Source organism: Cuculus canorus, chromosome 9 (assembly GCF_017976375.1).
Source record: "Cuculus canorus isolate bCucCan1 chromosome 9, bCucCan1.pri, whole genome shotgun sequence".
NCBI lineage: Eukaryota > Metazoa > Chordata > Aves > Cuculiformes > Cuculidae > Cuculus > Cuculus canorus.
Genome location: NC_071409.1, coordinates 12,518,573 through 12,545,712, shown reverse-complemented (window position 1 = coordinate 12,545,712; position 27,140 = coordinate 12,518,573). Strand labels below are relative to the sequence as shown.

At 42.7% G+C, this 27,140-nt stretch overlaps 1 protein-coding gene across 7 annotated transcripts in view; it reads right to left on the bottom strand.

Moving 5' to 3' along the window:
* Window positions 1–2,253: 2,253 nt before the first annotated feature.
* The window catches only part of LOC104063433 (probable cation-transporting ATPase 13A4), a 42,411-nt gene continuing 17,524 nt past the window's right edge, over window positions 2,254–27,140 (bottom strand). For 5 of the 7 annotated variants that reach the window (XM_054074916.1, XM_054074917.1, XM_054074921.1 and 2 more), the window contains 20 exons: window positions 24,317–24,505; window positions 23,938–23,999; window positions 23,679–23,829; window positions 22,207–22,293; window positions 21,372–21,525; window positions 20,672–20,783; window positions 18,715–18,839; window positions 17,473–17,636; window positions 16,834–16,893; window positions 16,623–16,745; window positions 15,895–15,974; window positions 14,880–14,922; window positions 13,860–13,969; window positions 12,966–13,062; window positions 12,163–12,235; window positions 10,968–11,142; window positions 10,300–10,514; window positions 9,535–9,623; window positions 7,352–7,432; window positions 2,254–6,840 (listed from right to left, as the gene is read on the bottom strand). In XM_054074916.1, the coding sequence (XP_053930891.1) occupies window positions 6,619–6,840; window positions 7,352–7,432; window positions 9,535–9,623; window positions 10,300–10,514; window positions 10,968–11,142; window positions 12,163–12,235; window positions 12,966–13,062; window positions 13,860–13,969; window positions 14,880–14,922; window positions 15,895–15,974; window positions 16,623–16,745; window positions 16,834–16,893; window positions 17,473–17,636; window positions 18,715–18,839; window positions 20,672–20,783; window positions 21,372–21,525; window positions 22,207–22,293; window positions 23,679–23,829; window positions 23,938–23,999; window positions 24,317–24,505 (2,412 nt within the window). In that variant the 3' untranslated portion in view covers window positions 2,254–6,618. Of the gene's footprint in view, window positions 6,841–7,351; window positions 7,433–9,517; window positions 9,624–10,299; window positions 10,515–10,967; window positions 11,143–12,162; window positions 12,236–12,965; window positions 13,063–13,859; window positions 13,970–14,879; window positions 14,923–15,894; window positions 15,975–16,622; window positions 16,746–16,833; window positions 16,894–17,472; window positions 17,637–18,714; window positions 18,840–20,671; window positions 20,784–21,371; window positions 21,526–22,206; window positions 22,294–23,678; window positions 23,830–23,937; window positions 24,000–24,316; window positions 24,506–27,140 lie in introns of those variants that run through there. The other 2 variants (XM_054074922.1, XR_008451320.1) reach the window with 2 other exon arrangements.

Genomic DNA, 27,140 nt, shown 5'->3' with positions numbered 1-27,140 from the left:
CCTACTTCTGTGCCCACTGTGCACTGAAATATCTGGATTCCAGTTGTTCCTTGCACAGAAAGATGGAGGAGAAAGTCTTACTCCTACCCTCAGCAGGCTACGTAATCACTCCATGCTAGAAGGTAGAGTTTCCAACTCATTGTATTTGCAAAGCACTTGGTGCAGCCCTTCCAGGCTGCTGAACGTAATCGATAATCAATCACAATCAAAGACAGAAAATGGATTCAATTAACTTTAGTAACACTTGAAAGGACAGAGCAGCTCCATAAAGGCTGCTGTAAAAGACTGAGAAACAAGGGATTTCTGCCATGAGAGCAGTGGTAGAAGGTGTTCATCTGCCCGATCTTCCTACACCTGCTAAGCAGCAAAGACTCTTGCATTTCAGGAGCAGTGATTTAAGCGCTACTTCAGATAATTGTCCAGGATAAAACTCATTTGTAAGCACTTTCCCTATGACTTGCTTTCTGATACATGATGACCCAGTAATTAGTAGAGGTCCTCACAATTAGGATGGAAAAGACAATGGAATACGCAGTGGGGAAAGGGACACCGCTCCCTGGCCAGATGACTTCTGGTAGGCAAAGAGGTCTCTTCCATTTCTTATGCCTCTGGACTGGAGTTGTTTGTTCCTCACTTAGCCCTTGGTAAAAATCAATTTCAAAGTTGGCAAGGACTGATCCAGGGGTTTGTCTTCACCAAGGCTATGTTGAACAGACAGTGCCTGAATGGGGAGTGAAGGTGAAGAAGTGGGGGCAAATCCAAAATGAGCACTTGGGAAAAGAGATGCACAAGGATACAAAAGCCGAGTGCAATCTCACACTCTTTACCAGCTCTTTTTTTTCGTCCTTTTGAGGAGCTCACAAGGATCCTTCCAAAGGGTTTCCTCCATCTGACCACATTGTTTTCAGTCCTGGATGTTCTTGTTAGTGGGGTCGAGCAATGCTGAACATCTTGAACTTAGGCCAGTGTTAAAGTCAGCTCTCACCATGGTCCTCTCTGCTGCCTTTGAAAGCTTCATAGTGCACACACTTGTTATTAGGCTTCCAAGAAAGAGAAGAAAATCCATCCACCTATGTGAAGTCCTTAAATGCCTGGGTTATGTAAAATGTGCATTTCTCTGCCTCCTGGCTTTGCTGCGCTTGCCAGGGTGGGAGTGACTGGAGCAGAGCTCTGGTGGCCAAGGGAGCGAGGGCACTTGTGGTCCTGTGCAGGGTAGACACCTTTGTGCAGGGCTCCGAGAGAAATCAAGTTACACAGAGAGGAGAAGAGTTGGAGTTTGCTGCAGCCCCACACAGAGCTGACCCCGAAGTAGTGCCCTAGCGCCAGGAACCATTTCCAGCATGTCAGAGAGAAGCGTCTGCTCTGGGGAGATCATAGCATCCAGACCCAGGTTTGGTCTCAGTACAGTGCAGGTACATACAGGAGCAGTGGTTTTTAGGTGTGGATCCGCACTGAACTTCCCCACTAGCTCTGGGCATCGCCTCAGATGTAAGCTTTTGTTTGAATTCTGCCTGTGTTACTAGGAAAGAGCAACCCCTTTGGAGAAGTGCAGCTGGCACAGGCACAGGACCCTTGAAGAGTATGTGGAGTGAAACCATGCGAAGCAGGGAGAGATGGGGCTCCAGCCAGTCCCTGTGGCAGGGAGAGCAGAGACAGGCAGGCTTGGGGGCCCCACTCTGCATCTTCTAGTCTCTCATGTCCCAGCTCTCAGTGTTGTCAGAGACATTTTTCAAGCATTAAGCTGAAATTGCTCTCTTCCCCCATTCTCCTTCTGTCATGCAGTCTGAAAACAATCACAGCAGGAAAAATGTGCTGTGTATTGTCCTGGAATAAAGTACAGGTTTGTCTGAATAGAGACAACAGCTCTGAGTTTTCTCACACCCTTTTTTTGGTTCATCCATAGGGATCCACAAAAAGACACAGTCTTTGCACACAATATTTCACCAGTGAAGGCACATCAGGAATTATTCCAAACTCTTCTTCCCCATGTGGGAGAGAGAATGATGCCCCGGGACTGCAGTGCAGCATGTCTGACTTCCTCTAAGTCTCACTCTATCCTGGAAAGAACTCAACAACAGGGAGAAACTCCTTTTATTAGGCAGACTGTTGAGAAAATAACAGGCGAAGGAGCAGCCAGGCTGCCTGGCTCTAGGATGACCAAAGAATAGTTGTCACTTCACTGATCTCTGAATCTACCTGGGCATGGCATGGTTCTGTGGAACAAGGAAGAGAAAGGCTTTCGGGTAGGTTGTGATTCAAGTTTCTCTTGATTGTTCTCTTCTGGAGAGTACCAAAGCAGTCTTGGCTGGTAAGCCAAGCAGCGCAGAGCAGTGCGTGCTTGTGCCAAGTGAACAGATGTGGGAGAAGGGAGCAGGAGCCAGCAGTGATTCTGAGATGCCTTTATCCATCCATTTTCCCCAAGACAAAGGGACACTGTGAAAACAGGGCACTCCAAGAGCAGGGACAAATATGCTTTGTATTTCAGACACATAAGACATTTGGTTACTTCCTTAGAACAGGAATCATGTTTCTACTACTAATAGCCAGCAAGGAAGAAAATTCACACACTCTCGCAGTCTGGCTTGGCCGATGGTACGTTTGAATGTTGTCATTCCTTGCAGGCATTTGCAATTAGCCCATGATGCACTGAACCATCACACAGCACAACATGACCATCCTAACGCAGGGCCTGAGTGCCATCCATCCACAAACCAGGTAAAGGCCATAGGGGGTTAAGCAATGTATGGTGGGGATTATTAGCGCAGACTGCTCCAGGACTGTTTTTCCAACATGAATACTTTAGAGTGAGTAATGAGTCCTTTAAATTTAGTTGTTGCCTCCTGACACCCACTATATAGGATAACTAAATTCTCTGTTCCCTTTCTCTGAACTGGATGGTCCAGGCACAAGCTGTTTGTTCTTTCCTTTCCTGCTTGATCTCGGCAAATACTTCAACTCTGCAGCCTCCTCTGTAATTCTCCTGAAGAGCTGTGTTGTGCATAAAGTTCTTAAGAGGAAAGGTGCTATGTAAGTGGAAAGCTCTTGTAAAAGGTTCTGGTTTGTTAGCGTTTGTACAACTATAGCTATTATTGATGAGCGCCTGCACCTGTTTCTGTTGTGTGTGCAGCCAAGCTGAGCTCTAGACTGCTGAAGAGTAGACAAAAACTGTGATGACTGCAAAAAGATAAACAAGTAATAAATAAATGGGAAAAAATAAGTTATTTCATTCTTTCATTAAGTAGGACAAGTGTATTTCATAAAGAAAATCAAATTTTGAAATTAGCTGTTCAGAGCGGCTGCCTGGCTCAGTGGATTGGCTGCGCTCCAGAGAGTCTGCCCCTTTGATTTAGTTGTAGAAAGCTAAGCAGGATGGACAGTGTCTCCTGGCAAAGATCACCATCGGTCTTTCCAATTGATGTCCACTGCCAGTCACAAAAGGAGCCTGGAGCCTCAGTCCTCTAGGGGATTCTTCAGCTGTTTGTATAGCTTGAACTGCAGGCAGGGACTGCAGAAGAGGGGACATTCAGGACTGTTAATCTGTTTCTGCTCTTATGCAGCCTGGAATTTGCAAAACACCCCCATAATGCCCCTAGAAAACAACTCTTTTCGTTAAGTGGCTAAGTTTTATTTCTGTTTCTCTACCTTCTGTCAATGTTACCAGCTGGGAGTGCCAAGGAGCAAGTTCAACCACTCAGAACTTAGCACCTACATTGCACATGCCTCTCTTGCATGCACAGCAAGTAAGGATGGGCAAAAGGACTGTGGCAGGTGCCTAGTAGACAGATTGTGCTGGCAGGATGCTGCTTGTTGCCATTCTAAGTTCCAGAAATAGAAGATCCTTTCAAATCAGCGAGACCCTCAAAATGGAAAAATGCAGATGTGAATCCTAAATACACTTGATGCTTTTATTTTTGCTTATTCCTCATCTTGACCCTAAATACACTCCCAGTCCAAGTTTAAGGAGAGTAATACAGCATTGGGATGAGGACTGGGACGTGTGATGTTCCACCAGAGGTGAGGGAGAACACAGGGGGTTTCAGGTGTGTAAATGAGCTGGTTTCTGCAGCAAGGATGTGACTAACATTTTGCTTGTCTCCTGATGGCCACCAAGTTTTGCTATATAAGCAGTTCAGTACCGCTGGGACACACTGCACAGCTCTGCTGATGCCATTGCGGGAAGATCATAAAGTGTGTCTCAGTATGGCTGGAGACATTGGCCTTGCATACAAAGGTGGAATACAGGACTAACACCTTAATGGGTGGTAGAGGTTAAATCTGAATTCTGTTGTCTTGTAGGTAAGGTGATATTTCAGCAGCAGGCAAGCAGGTCTCTATGTTGTTGAACCTACAAGCACCACAGGTTTGCCACGAGTTGCTACTTCTATACTGTCAGTTGTGACATAAACATAAATTATATGCCTAGTCTGCAATGCTACGGCACCTGCTAGTTTATGTAGCAACATATTTCTCATGTGCAGGAGTTCATAAATAGGACAGTGAATTTTGTCTCCAAGGAAAATGTTACTGTACCTCAAACAGAGGATGGCAGTAATAACTCCACTAACTTGCTCTTTGATATCTCCTTAAGCTGCAAGGAGTGCATACAGCATCTAGCCTTCACTTACCAATGAATTTTGCTGCAAACCAGGAACTTGTGCTAACTTTGGAGATACTTTTATGTATAGATGTCAATAATTTCTGTTTCCTGTCAAGTCATGTGGGTTTGTAGCATGTATTTACTGTTAGGTAAATTGCAGTAGGTAGGAAGGTATTGCTCCATCTGCTTATGTCAGACTTGTCTAGGAGGAAAAAAATGCTTTGAGCCAAATAAATGTTTTATTCAAGTTCAAACATGTTTGTGTGGGTTATGTTTCTTTTTAGAAAAATAGTATTAATTGTTTTTTGATTCAAGCTAAATTCTTTTCAAACATTGTTGTGGTACAGACATCCATAATCCATATCTCTCCTGATTTGCTCCAGGTTTTCCAGAGCTAGATTTTAGTGTAGAAGACCAAAGGAATCTTTACCATGACTCCCAACCTCCATGATTCTCTGGGTTTCTGTAGTATTATAAAAATAATTTACCATCAAATACTGGGAACATATAGTCCCCCAGCACTGAAGTACACCCAAAGAGCTCCTCAGCCCCACCCAGGTAAAGCATGGGCAAGATCCAGCTGTGAAAATACATTGTGCAATCAGTTCAGAGGGGACAACTCTCCTGCACATCTTATCCAAAGAAGGAAGTGTTCCTCTTGGCCTGAAGCCTCCCTGACTGATACCTTGTTGATGTACACAGCTGGGACCATAATTGCAAAATACGATGAGCAGGAAGTTAGCCTCGCATCAAAGAGCTAAGACAATATGTGCTGTTAGAAGCTGGGGGTTTTGAGTAGGTAAAACCTGCAGAAATGTGCAGTGCTATTGCATTTATGTATGGCAGAAGCAGCACAGCAGAGTGAGTAAAAGTCACCCTCAAATGTTAACAGGAGAGGGATATGAATTGATGAATGACACACGGTGCATAGCATGTACAATTATGATTGGAAACCAGAGCCAAAACCTCAGATGGTTCAACTTATGAGCATGCCACGGAACTTAATAAGATTATTCTGAGGCGTAGCTGTCTTCCCATCTTTTAATTCAGGCCCTAGCCCTGAATTACCTTTCAGAGCTGGTAAAACAGGAGGTGATGCCGGACAGCTGCCCAGCTGTACAACATCAGCTCTAGTAAGGCAAGCTCACACCACGAGGGACAGCATGCCCTCGTAGACCCATGGGATGAGATCATAATTTGCAATTATCATGTGTTTCATTCTACTATTCTAAAACTGATATCTCAAACAAATACCTCCCTCAAAAAAGAATTGTTAAACAACGAAATCATTCTGCTCTGCAGATCAAAACATTTTTCACTCAGAAAATGCAAGTACAATGTGTTTTACCCTGAGAAGAGGCCAAACAGGTTGCTGGTAGCAGTGAGCTAGCAATAGAGCTCTGCATGGTTCCCATACTGGGAAGAGCATAATGGTTCTGCAAGTGGATGCAGAGCTTTGGAGCTTTGGTTATTTGTAGCTCCTTCCAGCTCCAGAAAGCCAATCATTGCCAGAAGGAGAAAAAAGAAACCAAACAAACACCAGAAAACAGGCAGAAGTATCTGAAACTCAAGAACTATAGGAATCCCAGGACCTGTCTGTGTTCAGCAGCCTCTATCAGGAGAAAGTTCTACTTGTTTTCTTGAAGGGGAAAATTCCCTTAGCTACTTTCATCTGGAGGATCCCTCACCTTTATGGACTGTGTGATACAGTTCAAGACAGGGATGCAGCAATGGAGTGTTTCAACTATGAATACTTTGCCAATATTCAGCAAGCAGTTCCATTTACAGCTGGCAGCCATTCATAAATGGGCAAGGGGACAGGAGAAATACTGTTGTGGCTTTACGTTACCGCAGCCAGCTTTTCTGCTTCCAGTTAATTTAAAAATAACCCAGAGCTGGTTATTCTTAGAATGGGGAGGGGAGGTTGTAATAGGTCAGTCTTTCCTATTTTCTTATGTCTCTGAGATAGTCCTTCTACAGTCAAGTGCAACTGCTCCGTACATTGTCCTCAGTAGTTTCCTTCAGAGTGCATCCTCATTGCTGTCGAATGTTGGATTGGTATGACCTCCCATATTTCCCTCTACTGATATTGCCACAGAATCCGAGAAGATGGTTTCATTCAGAGGTGGCCAGGCTGAGTCCTGCTCTAACAGTCGCTGCAGCTTCTTGTAATTACTCTTTGAGTGGTACTGGAAGGTCTTTTTCAGAAGCAGCCATAAGGGTCTGTTCTCTATGATGCCTTCCTGTAAAAGCAAGAGCAAAAGGAAAATTCTGGAGGACATGGACAGCAGTTTTCTGTCTTCATCCACAGGACATACATGGAGCAAGTAATGGAGACCCAGATCTCCCACCCTGTCCTGCTCATCCACATCCCTTAAATAGCCTTTTACTGACCACTTACCATACCAGCTCCACCAGAGCTGACCACCAGACAACTGGGACCAACACCCCCAGTCAGTTTTCAAGATCTGAGTAGAAGATGCCAAAAACTGTCCATATTTCTCTAGCCTGGGGCAGGGCCTGATATATCCTGCTCACCAGAAGAAGAAAAGGTGTCTGGGCCTTGCATTCCCTTGTATCTGACCACTCAGATCTGGGGCTTTGCAGGAAGAGAGTAAGGGTGAGGTAATAGCAATGGCTCCTGTCTTACTAGATATTTGTGAGTTCGGCTGAGGAGGAGGAAGAAAGAGTGAGACCTGACCCTTTCATCTCTCCAGTTACTGCTGACAGGTGTATTCAATGAAGCATGCTCACCTCAACAAGGAGGGACACAGCAAGTGTAACTGCAAGCATTATCATCATGGAGATCCGCCACATGGTAGGAGTGCAAACGAGCTGGGAAAAAAGCAGGAGAAGGTGTTCAACAACATGTGTGCACAGTAGACGCCGGTGAGACCTTGAGTCAGAGAATCATAGAATCATTTGGGTTGGAAAAGACTATCAAGATCATCGAGTCTAGCTATAAACCTAACGCTGCCAACTCCACCACTGAACCATGTCCCTAAGCATCATGTCTACATGGCTGCACTCTTTTAAACACCTCCAGGGTGGTGACTCAACCACTTCCCTGGGCAGCCCGTTCCAGTGCTTGACAAACCTTTCAGTGAAGAGACTTTTCCTAATACCCAATCTAAACCTTCTCTGGTGCAACTCAGGGCCATTTCGTCTCTTCCTGTCACTTGTTACTTGGAAGAAGAGACCAACGCCTGTCTCACTACAACCTCCTTTCAGGAAGTTGTAAAGAGCATAAGATTTTCCCTCAGCCTCCTTCTCCCCGGACTAAACAACCCCAGTTCCCTCATCTGCTCCTCACAGGACTTGTTCTCTAGATTCCTCACCAGCTTCATGTCATCAAAAGACAGAACCCCACACTGGGTGTACAATGCTGAAGAGTCAATATTACTACTTGTCTTGAGGAATTATTGATACAAGATGCTTTTAAAACTCTGATGCAGCAGAGAAAACCATACTGCAGAACTGCAGTAGGAAATCTAAATGCTTCCTTTCTTTCTAATATAGGAAATAGTATGAAGTCTGAGTATTTCAGCTCCAAACCCATCTCCAGCTTCCCACAGCTGGCAGCACAGGCTTTCTGGCTGTAGCCCAACGTCTTTTGGAAATGAAACTCAAATACAAAATTTGGATCAGCAGTTTCTCCAGTGCTAGGCTATTGCTGGGCTTCTAATTGCCACTCCCTCTTTTTTCTGTACTCAGCAAATTCAGTGTATTCCCTCCAGACAGCCTGGGCATTTTGCAATTCCTTACAAAGCCATTTTAGCCCCTCACAGGCAGAGGGTTGACAATGTCCTGTGTCATGACAGATCACAACAGGACTAAGACTTGCTTGAAAGTGCCATCTTGTGGCAGATTCTCCAACAGAGTCTGCCCACGGATCCACTCTGGAAACAGTTACACGATGAGCTTTGGTTAGGCTGCTTGGCATTCAAAATCCAGGTCCATGCCCCCTTTATATGTTTCTTTTTCCATGTTTCACTATTTCCATTTCTACATCCACTTGCTAACTGTCATGCAAGCATACAGTGCTGGAAGCAACACCATGCTCAGTGCTTGTTATTCAAGTACACTTATCTGCACTGAAAAAATAGATGTGCGTTGCTTTTGTTGTTTCATTCCTGTGACTTCTACTACAACGCTGCAAGTGTCGTAGTGGAGGAGGTTAACATCTCCCGGCCTCAACATACTAATTGCCAGGTCTGCTGACAACTCTGTCCTACAGCTTATGTAAATCTTACCCTTCCCTTGCATCTCCACTCGGATGGATTTGCTCAAGGCAACTCCCAGCCTGCATTCTGCCAGACCAAATAAGCCAAGCCCTATTGGTATTTATTAATCAAGTATCAAGATCCTCTATTGCAATGTCAGCCCCACCAGTCTTTCTCTACAACTTTTCTAAACCCAAATGCTGCTTTATGAAGCTGTGAGCTGTCTGAAATTTAAACAGGGAGCCTGAAAATATTGGGGGCTGAAAACTGAGAGCTGCTGTAAGTGTCGTCTGGCAGATGTCTGCAGAAGGATCTGTGGGCAGAGTAGCATAGCCTGGGAAAGACAAGTGCATAGTGCTTTAGTTGAAACTTGCTGGTCATAGACTCTCTCTTCTAGCTTCACAACTGTCAAGCCACCAACAAGTATGGTAAGCTTGGTAGTGTCTTCTGTTGCATGGACAACGCACTGAAACCATCAAATGTACGTGTGCAGCTGCCCAGGTGTCAGAATGAACAGATCTTATTTTGGAACTACTAGATCTCCAGAAGGTTCTTCAATCCCACATCTTCTAAAATCCATTTCTTTAAATTTGTTTTGCCTTTAGAGGCATCACATATTCTTGTAACAGTTTGTGTCTTTTGTTAAAAACAATCCCAGTCCACTTAAAATGGGACCGGCAGTAGGAAGAAAACCCACCTTGGAACAATACTCACATCCATCTTAGTGTAGAGATCATCAATATCAGCAAACACCAAGAAGAGGCAAATGCCCAGCTGCCCTATGAGCACCAGTATGAACACATCTGAAGGGATAAGAATAAGCAAATAAAACTACAGGTTTATGACCAATATCAGCTTCTTGCCTTCACTACAAAAGATTGTAAACACTTTCTGTAACAGTGAAAAAATTCCATGAGATTGGAAGGAACATTCAGCAAAAGAAAAACAAACAGAGTAAAACCCCAGCTTTACTCAGTCAAATAGATATACGTGAGGCTGGGACAAGGCTTGTAGCCACAGATTTAAAATACCAGACGAGTATTTTGGACATTCAATTTGACCCCTCACATCTGAGGAGCTTTAGAGCCTTCCAGTGGGTTTCACTCTGCGCTCAGCTCCTGCCATTCAGAAAAACATCCAAGGGGTAGCCTTGCTCTTGATATGATTAGGAACTCTGCCCTCTATTTCAGTGATATCAAGACTTTGCTTTCTATTAAGATATAAGAGTCTAGGTAATGGAGAATCTATTGCCCTCCCCATCCATAGGCAGATGTGCAATGATGAGTAAATTAATTTTCTCTTCAGGTGGCATGCATCAAACTTCACTCCTCAGGTGTAAGGTGGCCTTTAGTCATTTTGAAATCTAATTCTGGGCTCCTGCTTTTTGGCTGGAATAACTTTGGTCAAGTTTTAATTTAGCCTAGTGAATTGACCTGATTTGAACTACTCACAGATCCCTCCCTCTCTCCCTACACTTACAGTTTGTGTAGATCGGTTGCCTGAAAGGCTTTCCCTTGGAAAACACTAGTGCTACAATGAGGCAGTTGACGGTACTTAGCAGCCATACTGTGGTGTTTTCATAGCTCTTGTAGCCATTGTCCATTTGCTCATTGTATCCATCTCTTATCCCATGGAGTCCCAGGCTGGAAACAGAGGAAGAATTCTCTGTGTGGTTGTGAGTTGAGAGGCAGGCACTGAAAGAGAGTGTCACACTTGTCAGTAAATGACCACAATCCTGGTTATTTTCCCCAGCTTCCACTACTACTACCAGGAATTCTCCTTTACAGCCATGATTTGTTCCTGGTATCACAAGAATGTAGGTTATTAACAACATCCTCAATCTTAGCCACTGGACTGAGTTTGCTGAACTTGACAGAGCCTGACCTCAAACCTACTTGGACATCTTCCCTGCAATCAAATACTCTTTGTGCTCAACCAAAGTATTTTTACCATATGCACTGTAGACTTGCTGAAGAGATTAGGGACCTGCAGACAACACTGGTTAACGTTTTTACACTCTATAGGGAAGCATAGGGTCTGCCTGCAGCTGCTAATCGAGCTTATAGTTAAGCTGATTGATAGTAGCATGCAGACCCATCCTACTGGGTCTGCCCTCTGTCACCCAGAGTCCCAAGAAGGGAACCTACCTGTGTATATCTGTCTTGGAATACCAAGGCTGCTCCTGGACCACCAGAAACCCAAAAATCTGCAAGCTGAGGCTGAAGAGGATGTTAAGTACAACAGAGAGCAGCAATGGGGGTGAGATGAGTTGGCTAGGAGGTCTGTAAGGAACCAGTTTTGGACAAGCACCTGTGAAACTCACTGAAACATACACAGACATGTTTAGTAGTGTGTCCAAAATACAAGCAGTGCTGCTGTATATTACTGTTATCAATGGCCAGCACTTTCACAGTCTATAATATTCTTCATAACACAGACAAGTACAATATACACAATAGTTTTCTTACAAAGTCTTATTGGCCAGGGAAGAGGTTAACTGGTGGAATTTGACTATAATGAGGCATTTTTGGAAAACAAAATGTTGGATTTTTTATTTGGCACTGTAGGTGCAGTGATACAAGGATATGCTCAGACTCTCCTATTGTCTTTCTTTTATTTGTCAACTGTAGCCTGGGATTTTCTGTTGCCCATATTCTGTATGTCCTCCTGGACGAAGCACCTAGTGCATGGTTATTTGAGCTGGTAGAGGACTGCATTAGCTAATCCAACAAGTCTTCCTCTGTTCTTAGGTTCAACAAAGTTGTCCAGACTTTGAGTAAAGACCTATACAGAAAGCCTTGATGCAGTGTTCCAAATGGGCTACTTACATCAAGGTCACTTTTGACACTCAGGGTTATGGCTGACCCTTTTCCAGTTTTCTGTGTTCTAGCAGGGATGGAAGACAGCTATGTGTTCTTGCTATATGCTTTTCATGCCCTTGCTCTTGCCATTCCTCCTTCTAAACATCTCCCTGCATTTACTCTACCTCAACAACTCTGTCTTTCCCTCCAGTACTAGTTTTGCCTCTTACTCTTGGCTTACAGCTTCCTGATCTGTAGCATGAATAGACTTGCCACTGCATTAGGTCTGTTTTCACTGCTTCTAGAGATAACCACCCAAATATTAACAACCTACATGCTCAGCAAAGGCACCACTAAGAATTATTCATCTTATTTCAGAGCTTTTCTCAAACAAGACACCTTTTCTACTAATATAAACATCCCGTACTTTATATAGTCTCTCTTTTACTCCTTTCTGTACACAGAATTATGCATTGTCAAGGAGATGAAAAATATTTGAGCTCATTCTCTCATTAATACATAGGATGACTAAGGGGCTTACTTGTCACACCAATTACAGTGGTAATAGCCAGATCTTGGAACAAAAATTGGTAATTCCCAAAGGAGTTTAGTTGCTGAAAAGAGGAACACAAAAGAAAAAAAATCACAAATCAGACATTTGCTGGGGGCTTGTTTATGTTGTCTCCAGAAAGCTGTATTATTTTCATGGAGCTAATGCTCTGCTGTTTGTTCTGAAACACTACTCAGCAGATAAGGGGACCATAAAATCCACCACTCTGCCAATAAATTCGTCATCCTTGGGCCTATAGTGAATACTTTAATTTTCTACATTGTTCAGAATAACACTTCCAGTTCACTCACTGCAATAGAAAAAGAAGGATATTTGAAGAGATGTGCTTTCTCAATGCTGGGTGACTTCTGAATGCAAAGCCCTCCTCTCCATTTGGGAAGAAGCCATGCAAAAGTGGTTTAAGGCACTCCAGGGGATTTTGCTTACTGTCAAGTTAATTCATACTTAAAATGCTGAATAAATTGTAACAGCATATGCTTATGCCATATTCTCCCTTTTCACAGACATATGCCTTTATCCAAAACACTGTTCAGTATCTCAGCCTTCTTTTTGCTCAGCTTGGATCTTGAGCCCACCAGCTGAAGTTAATTGGGAGAATCTTTCCAGTTTTCAGCTGAGGGTACAGGAGAACCATAGGATCATGCCACAGACGTTTTCAGCTCAGATAAAGGTAAAGCTCCATACCCTAGTTTTATCATGGCTTTTATTCTATGTTTCTCCTACAAAGGAGTAGTAGCTCATCCAGTTCTAGTCAACATATTCCCAGGACATACCCAGTAGAGTAGGAGAACACCAAGGTACTGAATGGTACTGTACAGTGCCATGTACTTGAACATGCAAAAGGAAGTGACGAGGGCAGCACGGCCTTCCCTGTGTGAAGACATGAATAAAGGACAGCAATTAGGTAATGGGTTTGCTTCTGCTGCCACTCCCCTCAAAACACTGTTGAAAAACAAGTCATATGGCACAAGTAGAGATGTCTCTTCCAGTATCTTGCTGGGAGGTGAAATAAATAAATCTGCCTGAATGAAAGGAAAATCTTCTCTTGAAGAAGTCTTACTACAAGCAAAAGGGCTTGATTCCAGTCATCTATGTTCCCAAGACCCCAGTGATTTTTTCTGCTGATGTTAATAGTGCAGGTAACAACTCTATAGGAGGAAAAACACATAAAGCCAAGCAGCCATTCAGTGAGTTCAAACTAACGAGTCCTCTCCTCCTGCAGTGAACATACAGTATCCAATGCACTCTCTCTGGTTATTTATCTGCCCTACTAAGCTAAGTCAGGACCCTGGCATAACTGATGCTAAAATTTTGCTCACATAGGGTATCAGAGGCAGGGCCTAACAGCAGCATGAAGGCTGATTAGTAGACATTTGATTCAGCTTTATGGAGCATTGCTCATTTTGCTATTTCTTTTGCATTTAAAATACTGCTAATGACATAAAGCTTAGCTGTAGATGCCCTCCTTCTGTAGTTTTGAGGAAATAAATATGTCTCAAAGAAATGTGAGTTGGGAACTAGGCAAATGGCAATTTCAAGGGGAAGGACATTTATTTTTTTCTAGATAGGTGCATTTTGGTCTGGTGGGAACGTCCAACTATAACATTTGAGATGAGTGGGAACTATCTATCTCCTTCAAGAAACATGAAACAACAATCCATGCTTACCTGATTAGCTCTGGCACACATGCTATGCTGGGCGTTCGGGATGTGAAAGGTGAAGCCACAGATGCCTCCTGCTCCGACAGTGATATCCCTGCATGTGCCACTTTCAAAGCCTGAAAGTCACATTCTTCTTGAGCACTCACATACCAGGAAGACATGGCAGCTGACATGTCAGCCAAGAAGTTAACCCCTTATTACAGGATGCATTCTGTGAACACCAGTCCCTCTTCACTCTCTGGGTGTGTCCACCCAAAAGGTTCCTCCGGGGGGATGTGGTTGATGCGTCAGGTCCAGATGAAGAATGGGGATGACAGCATGGGAAAGTCCATTTTCCACAGACCCCCAAAACCATCCACTACCAGCTGCAGAAGACAAGTTTGACTCTGCCTCCGTTGTCAGCACTTATTTGCAGTCACACCTTATGCAGACAGTCTGGGTTCTTTGCTTGCTTCCCCCAGGATCCTTGGGACTTTGTGTCATGGCAAGAGAGTGCTTCACTGCCTAATTGGCAACAACACTCTCACTGCCACAAGGATGTGTAGTCATAGAGTGAACCATCCCTGTCCAGAAGTGAGTTATGTGTCCCTCCTAAGCATTTTCTTTGAAAAAAAACCACAAAAACTTTCTTCCACTTCTAAAATGTGTATTTACAAAAACCTTGCAGGGCTATAGCTGTTCCCCAGGGAATCTCCTCCTCACCCTAGTCTTCTCCACCTTTAGACACTGAAGATGTTGACAGAAACTACAGTGGAGGATTTTGAGAAACCTTTCGTGATTTTTGTGAAGGAAATTAATCAGTTCTTGAGACCACAAACTGCAACAATCTCAGCCTAGGACAGCTCTTGCATGATAAGGATCACACTGGGGAACTGGGCCTGAATCAGTACTGATTCCAGTATAGCTGATCCATGAATAAGCAGAGCACTCCCATCTACAGCATGTGCTCAGTTTGGGATAGTCTACTGGAATTTCATTCACTTTTCATTTTTTTAGATAAATATATTGTAAAGAATTTTCACTTACCCCACAGTCATTGGCTCCATCTCCACACATGCCCACAAAGTAACTAAAAAATAAAGTGATCTACAGTTCAGTTCTGGGGAAAGTGAGACAGGAGGGAATCAGAGCCTCCTCCATGAAAGTCATTTATGCAAGTCATGCAAGTTTTTTGTAAAAGCCCTTCTGTAAAGCTGAAAGGCTGAAATACAAACCCAGGACTCTGAACCGTGCAAGGGCCTTGGGCTTGCATCCAAGATGTGCCTACAGTAAAGAGTCTCTGCTGTGATGGACTGAAGAATACATCAGCGTGAAGTCTCATATTCACTACAGTGGACTCAGTCTCCCATCCTCACTGTATTTAAGGTCAATCATAAAGAGGAAAGTGCTAATGGTGACATCCCTGCTCAGAAAGGAAGGACTGCAGACACTGGTGCCTCTTGTTCACTAGGAATAGACATGAATGGACCCTGTTCTATAGCAAGGCCAGGGTCTAACTAGCTCAGCTGAGGGACAGGGTCTTCAAAAGACCCGGGAAACAGCTAAATAATAGGCAACAAGATACCTGGGAATCAGGAAGAGATATATAACTCTGTGATGGTGGGCAGCACACAGCACAGTGGCCTAGACAGCCCTACCATGTTTTCTCATCCATCATGCTGAGTCAGCAATAGTGCAGTAAAAAGACTGCTAACATCACAGTAGCTGCAGTGCTGAGTGATATTCCTAAAAGTCTTAGGTAGGCAAGTGCCCCTCTTTCAGGCCCAAAAACAGAACTAAGCATGAAGGATGATATGAATAAATAAAACCACGATCATGGGAGCGTTAGGTCTTTGTTGGGTTGCCAAACAAGCAGGGATTTCAGTGTCTTTTCTTTAACCGTCTTTTGGAATTTAATTGCCAAGCTGTACTTCTGTGGAAGTTTCAGGTTTGTGCATTTCCAGAAAATGCTATGTTAGACAAAAGCCAGCTCTTACTACTCTTTTCAAGTCTGGAAATCCATCAAAAGCTTCCTAACTCTTAGCACTCGTTATGAACTTACTCCAGCTTTTGAAACTCTTCTACAAGGCTGGATTTCTGACCAGGAGACATTCTAGCAAAAACTGTTCCATTTAGCAGGAGCTGTAAGGAGAAAAAAGGAAGTGATTTTTTTAAGCATTTGAGTTGAGATTCATACTAATTTCAGTGATAATCTGAAACAGAAACCACCAAAAATTCACATTTCCAAACAACTGATGCTGGAGTCCAAAGCAGGAAAGGCTGATGATCAAAGACAAAAGGTATCTTAATTAAGATTTTGTAAAAATAACAGTCACAATAAGAACAAGATGCCTGGTGTGTCATTTGAGTAATCTGACAAACACAGTTTACCAGGCACAGATTTACCAGAATAGAATTCAGGAGACTATCCTTCCCATAAAACAGACAAGTCATGCTGAATTTTGTGCTGTGTAATACCATGTCTTCTACCGTTCTGCAAACCACAACAGAATAAGCACTGTGCAAGGCCAGGTATATGAGCAGAAATGTTTTAAGTTATGCCCTTACACCATGAAGCAGGTCTGTGCCTCTCATGTGCAGAAAACACCCAGGAATTTTCAGATCATTTCCTACCCATTGATACCAGAGATTCATCCACACCATAAGTATTTCATAGTTATAATTGTTCCCAAAAGATGTCCCGGTACAGATCTCTCCAGCTAATTATATCAGGTCAATCTAAGTTGACTGAAACACAATCCTATTCCTGTTAAACAATCCGGATCTTACCTTTGGAAGTAAGTGCCTGAAATGCTGTACTACAATTTGGTAAGATTTTCCATTCATGGCAAAATGATACTGGCCTGATCCCAATGCCAGCCCAATTCTTCGTTCAGTCCAACTGCCATCTTCCTATAAAACAAGACATAATGAGTGCTGCTCCTGGGCCTTGAAATGTGCATTTATGCAAGTACTACTACAGACAAAGCAAAGGACGTACCATGGGGAGGGCACTTGTGAAGGCTCTGGGAGACCTGGGTTCATGGCCCACTGCCTTTGCCTGGATTTGTAAAGGAATTGAGGAATATTTCATTAATTTCAGTGTGAACTGAGTGTTTCACATGTCTTAAAAGCTGGCCTTCAGCACTGCCACATTTGATAGAATTTATGCAACAGTGCCATTCTGCTGGGCTGCACTGTGAGTGAGAGAGGCTGGAGAGAGCGTACGAGAGCATATGAGAGAGAGCTAGGCATGTATTTTTGTAATGAAATACAGTGAAGATGCTGCTTAGGCCCAGCTTTGGTAGAAATGAGCACCTCAAAAGCCCCTGAAGAGCTAAGCATGAGGGCTAGAGACAAATCTTTCCTGTGTTTCAGCAAAGCTGTTCTCAAACCTAGCTAAGCAGTTAGCAAGGAAAGCGTTCACAAGATAATACACTAGGAGGGAAGCACTGGGGGAAGTACATTTTCATAAATGTTGCTTATTTTAAACACTTTTCTAGCAATAACATTCTGACATGCAGATGATGGTGAATGACTTGTCTCTGTTATACTAGCATAACCCCACTGATTTATTATTTAAAGCATTCCAGCTTTGTTTGCTTTCCTGTTTCACAACATTTGCTTCTTATATGCTCACCAGGCTTTCATAATCTTCAGTTTTGTTTTGTTCTAGTGGTTTCCAGGTTATAGATGCTGAAAAAGATCCGGGCATTTTGTTTGCTTCCACAAGAATCACTGTGTTTTTTGGAGAAATCATCCCAGCATTTTTGGCAACAGTTACAGCTGTCTGAATGTTGTCACCTAGAAACAACAAGGAGAGTGTTGCAGTGAGAAATTGTTTATGGAGGAAATAAAAATTGAGGTGCTGAGTGGCATGGTTTAGGGAGTGTTAGGAATGGTTGGACTCGATGACCCAGTGGGTCCCTTCCAACCTAGTGATTCTATGATTCTATGAAATATTAGCATTTTCCTGAATTCTGAGTTTTCTGCAAGAATTGGTAAGATTTTGGTGTCTGTGCCTAACAGTTTTAGATAAAAATAAAAACTTTGCAGATGAGATCTGTCTCAATAGTTAAATGTATTTTCATTTGGAAATGAGATATTTTTATTTCAATCTGGAGATTAAATATTTTCATCTTCAGTTTGAAGAAATACGGATGGGGAACATGCTCCTGTATTATGTGTTTTAGACAAAAACCAAAAAGAGATTCACTGCTAAACTGTGGCTAGTATCACTGATTCTCATCAATTTGCCTTAAACAGCTTTGGTGTAGGATTTGTGCTGAAAGGGGTGAAGCCCAAGAAGACAAGATCTGAGAGACTCCTGGAAAAATGTCTTCGGACCATGGCAAAACTGGGGGTTATACTATCCAAATACAAACCAGCTCTTCTAGAAAAAAATGTGATAGAGACTGGTTGGCTTGAGTTACCAGATGTCAGAAGTCTCAGTGATTTGTCCTGGCATCCATGCTCCATCTCTGTTCATTTATGACAACAGGATTTCATGAGGCCCTATAAAGACAGGATCTTGCATGGCATGTCTTTGTGCCTGTATCTGATAACCAGAACAGGGAGAAAAAATGGACTCACTGGAAAGCATCAGAGGAACAGGAAGGCTCTGATCTGTGGTGAAAGTGAGACGGATTAAGAGTTAGGTATCTGTCACAGCCTGGTGAAACTGTCAGGGACATAGCCTTCATGGTTCAGCTCATGTCATTACTACAAGACAAATGCTTCTTGGACTATAATTGTCTGAAAGATACAAATATCTGTGCCTTCCTACCAGTGGCGGTGACAAAGCAGCAGGCTGTTCACTCAAACATCGTTAACTCCTTGTCTGGACCAGTGACCAAATAAGTAATCCACCCTTTTTAGATACCTGTGACCATAACACTCCTGATATGGGCAGCACTGAGCTCTTCCAGGACAGGTTTTGTCTCCCTCTTTAATCGATTCTCCATTATCAGCAGACCCAGGAACGTCAGATCAGATTCTACCTCCTCCCTAACAGTGAACAACAGACAGACATATGTAACTCTTTTTGCCTTTAGCCTGTTTTTGCATTGAATTTTCTGCTAGTTATAACTGTTAACCTTCTCACATAACTCAAAAGAATTAAAATAACTTATTAGTTTTCAACAGTCCCACACTGTCCATCTTTTGTGGTTCTATTTCAACACCAGCAGGGCTTGTTTCCCACTGGCAGCAAGTGGTGTAGGTTGTGTGTGGAGGATCTTTGCTTGATTTTTCATCCTTCTGTTCTCTTCTTCCCTTGTTCTGAAGAACAGCTTCAGCACTCAGCCAGCTTCTAGCTCATGTTTCCTTAATTATCAAATCAAAAAAGAGCCAATTTCAACCTACCTGCTCCACATACCAACATGAAGCCTTATGGATAAGTTGGACTGTTTTCCATTCATGCACCATCCTTCACCAGCATGAAAAAGCACCCTAAACTTCTGCAGGATTCCTAAATTGTGGTGGTCTGATTTGGAAAGTTCACGCACACTTTAGTAAACCTATCTGCTACTCGTGACAGTAGGATCTGAGCAAACACCATGTGGGAACTCCAATTCTGTTCGCTCCCAATCCTTTCTCTACACCTGTGCTACTTCTTCTTCTACAGTTGAATACGTGCAGTTGAGAACAGAATTTAGTAAACAATCCTATCGCTGAGTCATAAACTAGAGGTCTCTTGGGGAGACAGAATGACTCTGATGAGTCTGAAAAAAGAAAAGCTTTCAAACACTTATTTCAGCCACTGTAGTAAGAAGGAGGTGATGCCAAACACTTGCATGGCAGTCAGAGTATCTGAGTCAGGTGATGCCTGAATAGTCACTGTTTCATGGCAGATCTTGTGTTTGTCCTCCAGTTTTCTTTTTTCTTTTGGTAGTACATGCATCACAGATGCTATAACTGCATGCATATCTGCAGTGTCTGGGCTGTATCACACACATTTGCTCATTGGGTTGGACAGTTGTGTTATGACACCTGTCACAAGAACTAAACAAATCACTTGCACTTTGCCTTAGCGTCAATGGCCCTTGTAGCAAAGCAAAAAGCTCTGTGGAAGAGCAGGTAAGCCCCATCTGCATTAGGACCAGCAGCTAGTAAGCAGAGAGGACAGTAGATGCTGAATAACCACAAATGTTTCAGAAGTGATGTTTCTGGACTACCACAGGAAAAAGCTAGAGGGATTTGGGTAAAAGCGTATGGATTCATGCAGCCTTTTACCTTTGCTGTTCTTGTGTGAGGCTTGTGGAAGACTAATACCATAAGCACAGTTTGCTGGCTGCTCTAGAAACTAAAGAGAGAGAAATCTAGAAAGCTAAAGAATTGGACCAAGACAGCAGCAGTACAGTCCACTAACTTTGACTGGGCCAGAGAACAGGCGATGTAATGAGGGCCATCTACTGCCTTTGCTTCATCAAGGAGATAGGATTAGAAAGGAAAAAAAAAAAAACAAAAGCAAAAACAAAAACAAAAACAAAAAAGAGAGAGGCTTTTCTTCAGCTGAAAGCCTGGATAAATCTGAAAGGAGTTTTGTAGAAATGAGGGACTGAGGGAGGAGTATACTAGAGTTATACTTGTAATGTTGATCTAAAGTTAAGCAATGTGCAAGGATTCTGGGCATGTGCTATAAGCATGGGGTAGTGAAGTGCCCTCTACCCATTCTCAGACAGACCTGTATCCAGATATAATCCAGATTCCCTTTGACCTGAATCTAACAGAACTCCATACTGCAGTCCTGCTCTTGGCAGGGGTGTGGTGGTAATGGTACTACGTAAGGCACCACTAGCCCATGGCTGAATGTGGCTGATAAGAAGTCTGTGGCTTACCTTGTTAGATCAGTAGATTGCTTCCCTGCCTGTAGAGATTTACAAGCCAGTCCGATGACCCTAAAGCCCTGTGCAGTGTAGAGCAGAAGCTTGCTTTCAAAGTTCAATGGGACTGTCAAAAAAAGGAATAGGCAGTTCATCAGGGCATTTGGCTGCTTTCTAATAAAAGGAAGTCTTGGAAGAGCAAATGTTCCTGTCTCAGAGGGCAGGTACACCTAGAGTCTACCAACAGACAAAGACATCAAGGAAAGTGGCTGAACTGGACTTTGCTCAATAAGAAAATCATTGCCTCTCTTCCGTCAATTCGCGCATAGGATTTTAAACTATTCTGCAAAGCCTTTTACCTTCTTCTGGTATGTCATGAAGAAGCTGTGCCCTCCCAAGGTTTGGAGAAAAAATAAAACTCTTTTTGCTGCATATCAGACCAGTAGAAGGCTTTTCCAAAGTCATATTCTAGCAGAGACTGTACACCTTGTATGAGTGTTGGTACTTGCATTTATCTATCAGCATTCCTTCTTTGCTGAGAAGGGCTGTGTGAAAGCTTAGCCTTAGACTTGGAGCACAAGAGACACCCTAACTTTTCAGACTGAAGTATAAAGTCTTAGACCCAGAAATTTCATTTGGACTTTCCACTTCACTGCACCATCAAAAGCCACATATACATATGTATTTCTAGGAAGCATTTGTATATGTTAGTTACCTGTTTCTGCTCTACATAACATGGCTATCACTTCTGGAGCCCCTTTTGTGAAGACCTGTTTTTCTCCACCAATTTCCTGAGCAATAACAGACATTCTTTGCAAGGCTGAAGAAAATGGAAACTGATGTAAAATGATAAGTCCTTCCACTGGGCCCTAGGAGAAAAGAGGGTGGATTAGATACTCCAGCAAGGATTTTAAACTGAGGCCAAAGGATTTTAAGTCTGCCCTTTGGTTAGCAGAAGCTAACCATATACAATTGAGCTGATATATCACAATGGGACAGAAAGAACTGGTATATAAAGAGGTGGTGAAATTTGTACAGAAATATTTAGCTTAAGCAGAGGAAAAGTTCACTGACAGCTTTAGCAGACTATTAGATGTAATTTACTGAAAGGAACTCTTTAGTCCTGTTTCTTTGACAAGAATCTGTTAGGTCTTACACTCATCTTGCAAAGGGAAAGCAGATTTCTGAAAGCACCTCCCTTGGTGTATGTCACCAGTAATGGTCTGACATCAGCTACCAGACTCCACTGCAGTCTCCCAGTGCTTTTAGAGACCTTCACCACTCAGCTGAGTTTGGATTGAGTCTCAAGTCACCAGGACAGGCAAATTCCTGAGGCAGACAATCTGTCTTTCAGCATCCCCTTGCTTCTGGTGTAGGCAGCAAGCTCTGCCAGGCAGAGAGCAAGGCAATGTCTCAGCAGGCAATACAAGAAAGACAAAACATGAAAGAGCTGTCTTGGACTAGGACAACCAAGCACTTCTCTGCTGAAAAGTGATTCTTACATTGACAGTTTAACTTGATGAGGAATGTGAATCTTGCAAATAGCTTACATTGCCTGCTTTAGGTCCAGGTCTAACAACTGTGCCATGTGTGGATCCTTGACCTTCAATCTGGTATCTACTGGAATCATCTATCACCTGTGAATTGAAAGACAAAATCTGTCAGATCACAGCACCAGTAGAGCTGAAAGGAACCTCAAGGAAGCTTTTAGAGCTTTTCATTCCCTCAAAATAAAATAGCTTTTTCATTCTTGGGATCTGCCTGATTCCACACTAAAAAGCTCCAGTAAGGGAAAACCCACTGCCTCCCTTGGCAAACAAACGGAGAGCTTTGCCAGCTTCTCTAAGACACTGCTGCACTCTTGCACAGCAAATAGATTTTGTCCTCTCATCAACAATAAATCCTTTATTCATTACAACTCACTTAAATATGGAAAAATCTCTAGATAGAACACAGACCCAATGGGAAAATAATAAATAATAAATAAGAGTTTGTATTAATGCAGAAAGCACCATCCTGTGCTCTTGAAGCATTCCACATATCAGCTGGATTTTTTAATCATCACAGCATGACTGTGAGGAATGAAAACATTTTATGGTGTCAAAAGGCACATGATTATTCCCGTTCCACAGGAACTATTTAACAGAATTATTCCTGTTTAATTTATAAGTTTGATAGGTGTCTGCCTAAAGCTGAGATGGCAAGATGATCCCCATGGGGAAAAACATTCTCTAATTCTTGTCTTTGCTGGGTAGTTTATTGCTTGAAACTTGGCTGCTTTACATATTTTGCAGATACAAACCAGATAAGTATTAAGTATTGATGTTGTCACCCACGTAACTAGGTAATCTGTCCCCGAATCTCTTATCTTGCAACAGTGAAGTCTTGTGACAATACCTCCCATCTGGTAATTATGGGCTGTTTTCCCCTTACCCATCTCAGTTTTGAAGACTTCCAGTTTTCATAAATGCTCTTCCCACACACATGATTGATTAGAGAGTAAATAGCAACACTGATGGCTGTTTGTAGGTAATAGGACAAAGACTGAAAGCAAAGTGCTTTCATAGGAGCATAGGATTTCAGACCTGAAGATAGTAGAAATAGCTCCACATTGATAGAGTTCTAACAAATGACAAAGTCTTGTATCTCGTTCAAAGCTGGCAGAAGTCATCCACATGCTCTGTAAAAGCAGAGTATTTTAATCTGTGTATGTCACATCTGGGACTTCCTGTTACCTGGCAGAAGCCACAGTCAAAGTTGATACACCAGCGGGAGTTGCGTGACGTCCGCCGCTTCCAGTCAAATCAGCTAAGTACTCAAAATACTCCTAGGTGAAAGTTCTAGCCAGAAACAAGGAAAATCTCTCCAAAAGCCTGGATGTGTGGTATCCTTTATGGATTTTCACTTCTGTATGGGAAGTGGCTGTTTGCATGGGAGGGCTTGGGAAATTTCTCCCTTTTGAGAATACCAAAACTCCTCACCACTATTTGACTACTCGCATTACAACAAAGCAGAGCTTTACCCAGTTAGTGGCCTCAAACATTTTCACATCCAGCGGGTCTCCTTGGATCTTGCCCTCCCAAACAACTAGTGAATGACAGACTGCCATTGCTCTGAACACTGGGCCCCAGGGCAGGCTGTGGTCTGCAGGGAAACTGTGGATGTCCTGGAAACTAATGTGAAAGAGAGCATAAAAATTACCATTAGGTAACATCAAACAACAGATGACTGGTCACTATCCCACCAAATTTAAATGCCATTGCTGTCTTAAGAAGCCTTACCAGTTTCTTTCAGAGGGCAGCAAGCCCCAAAGATCCAGGCCATCTTCTGTTAAGGTGCCAGTCTAAGTTAAAATGTACATTTAAATTAACTTCCCACATGAGAGCTTGAAGGAGAATAAAAAGCAAGACTTATTTTAAGAAGTTACAGCCCAGAAAATCCTAGCCCAGTGCAGAATGAAAGTGCCACCAGCCAACTTCTAGATTCCAAGAAATACAGTAATTCACAGTAGTGTCTGTTCAGACAACACAAATTTAACTATTCAAGATTGGTCAGTGTATTTCTAAAATACAATGGAAATGCTTGATCAAAGCACATATTCTCCCACCCTCAGCATGGCTCCCATTACTAGTAAGATAGTCACCACCAGAAAGCAGTTACTTTGTCAAAGCAGATAAGGTTCAGCTGTCCACACACGTTGATCCTCTGTGGGCTGATGCAGAAGATGCCTTTTTTCTTCAGTCTCCGTTGGGTATAAATGATTCCTGTTGTCAAGGCAGCTGGCAAAGCTGGGGGGACAGCAATAGTGATAACATCCAAAGCCTTCTTCACCACTTCTCCTGTCTCCTCCTGACATAAAACCAAAGGCAGTTATCAGCAAGAGGGTAGCAAGTAGTGCTGCTTGGATTGTCTGAACGTAGCCTTCTTCACCCTTTGTCCTCTCTTCTTCACATACTTCAGGCTATGCTGTTTTCTGCCCATGGTCCAACACAGATTCATCTCCCTAAGAAATTAATTGCTTTAAGGCTACATCATTGCTAAAGAGCCGCCTCCAGGGCTTCCTTCATTCTCCATGCCAATAACCTGTGAGGCACAGCTCACAGTCTCCTCCAAATCACGCAAGTTCAAGCATTCCATCTAGGTTATTTCACTCTCAGTCAAGCCCAGTTTCCTATGACACAGCACACAAGCATCTGCCATCTATATGGACACTCATTCTACTGCCTATAGCATAGCTCTGGACTCCATGTGAGGGTAACAGGTGAGACATACAGGATGGTGCTGAAAAGGAGGGCATGCATGAGATAAAAATTTCTTCTGAACTTCTAGGAGTTGGGAAAGGAAATTGCTTTTACCTGCAGGAAGAGACATGGAAGTAAAAGTTATATTCCTAAAAGCAAACTCTAATTTGTTCAGAGGGCAGCTTAGGGGTGAGTGTAAAACTGAGTGCCAGTATGCTGAATGTCAGCATTATTCTTGGCAGTTGATATCACTGCTAAAGGATTGAATGCCTTTCAAATTAGGGTCTCAAAACTGAGACACTGCAAACTAAAGCAAATCTGCAGTTCAGAAGGATCTGCAAATCATCATAGCGTTCTATTATTACTGCTTCTGAGCTTCATGTTCTCATTCTTCCCTCATTGATATTTTTCAGAATACAGAAGGACCCAGTCTGATAATATATTGTATCTATTTTATGTTAGAATGAAGCACTTGCCCCTTTAGACACACACACTCACAGAAGTGAAAGCATTTAGTGTATCATGTGACTGAATCGTACACCAGTCTGACAAGACAGTTTCAGCTGGTGTGATAACATCGACGTGTATTTTGCATATTACAAGAAGTTAAACAAAGAAGAGGAAAAACTGCAAAGCAGACACCAGGATACATTCTTAAATACACCTGAGGGGAATTAATCTTCTGAGCCAATTGATCGCAGATTATTCCAAATGAGAAAAATTATTCAAAAGCTGAACTGCAAAATCAACCTTGCAACTCAGGACTTGGTCTTTACCTTGGCAGATAATTATTAAGCCAGGAAATGATTTCTTGAATGTTTTTGAAGAAGTTTGAAAGCAATTAGGCTTTAAAAATTGCAGAACTGCTATTTACAGTGTACAACTATTTCTTACATTGATGTTGACACATGAGAATAAGTGAACTGTTTGGAAAAAGGTTTTAGGTGAATTGTCTAGAGATTGAGAGACCAGTATGGCAGGACCCTAGGTGTACTAACAGGTCTTAATTATTCACATTAGCCTCACCTCCACCTCCATTGAATGCTCATGGGTTCAGGAGCACCATTTAAGCTCAGTCCTGGGCCTTCAGTCCCTGTTTGTTGTAGATATACCTGCCTCTAGCACTGTCTCTTGGATTGACGCTGTTAGACATGTGCTGCAGCCGTGCCTCTTGCGCTCATCTCCATTTGCTTCTGACTGGTCTGCCTGGATTATTTATCACTTTGCCTTGTCTGGAACTATTGATGGACTGTTACCAGCATTCAGCTATTCCCACCATGTTTAGATACTGTGTGACTGTGCCCTGGCTGATGAAGGCACTACCTATGCTCTAGTGACCCTCGGCTCCTGGCTTGCCTTCCCCTAGTGAGTAGCTAGCCCTTGCTGACAAAACACAACTTAGTTCTACATTGAGAGGCTCGATTAAAATGATAATTAATCAGAATTAATCAACCCTTGATGTATATTAGAGAAAAGCTGTCACAGTCTCCACAGAGGGAATCAACCATAAACCTCCTGGAGAACTCTGGAAAAAATCAGTGGAGATGTGGGTGATCAGCTGATATAGGATAGCTGGCTTTGCAAAAATTATTCCCCAAAAGCTCTCAAGGATATTAAGCTGAGTGATAATTAAGTGTAGGTTCTCTCCCTTCCACTCCTGTCCCCCACCACAAATGACTATATAAAGATATGAAAAAAAAGGACAGACAAATACAAGGAGTTCTTTGTAACATCAGTAAATTCCAGAGACTTGTGTTTACACCTGTACTGCTCAGGGCTCTGGAACATGGAAGAAAGGAGGCTGAAGGGGTGGCCGATGATCTCTAAGCCATTACTAGTACAGGAAACATCATATAGAAAGCAGCTATTTGTTGCTTCTCTAAAACAAAAAATCTGCAGTGCCTTCATAAGTTAGATAACAGCTTTAAGACCATTTTTACACAGTACATAATGAAATTCTGGGATCTGTTGCCACAGGTGCTGTTAAGTCCAAGACAGAAATGAGTTCAGAAACACATTAAACCACACTCTACGAGAATTCCAGTGGTTATTACAGCTAGATGATCTAGATAAAAAAGACAGCTTACTGAACTGTTAAACCTTGCTCTTCAAGAAGTTATTATAGAACACAATACAAAGGAAGAATTGTTCTATACTTGCCCTACTTCCTAACCAGTTTCCATAAGCATTTGATATCAGTTAGTCTCAGAGAGAGTGGACAGGAATCAATGGGTCTTTGATTC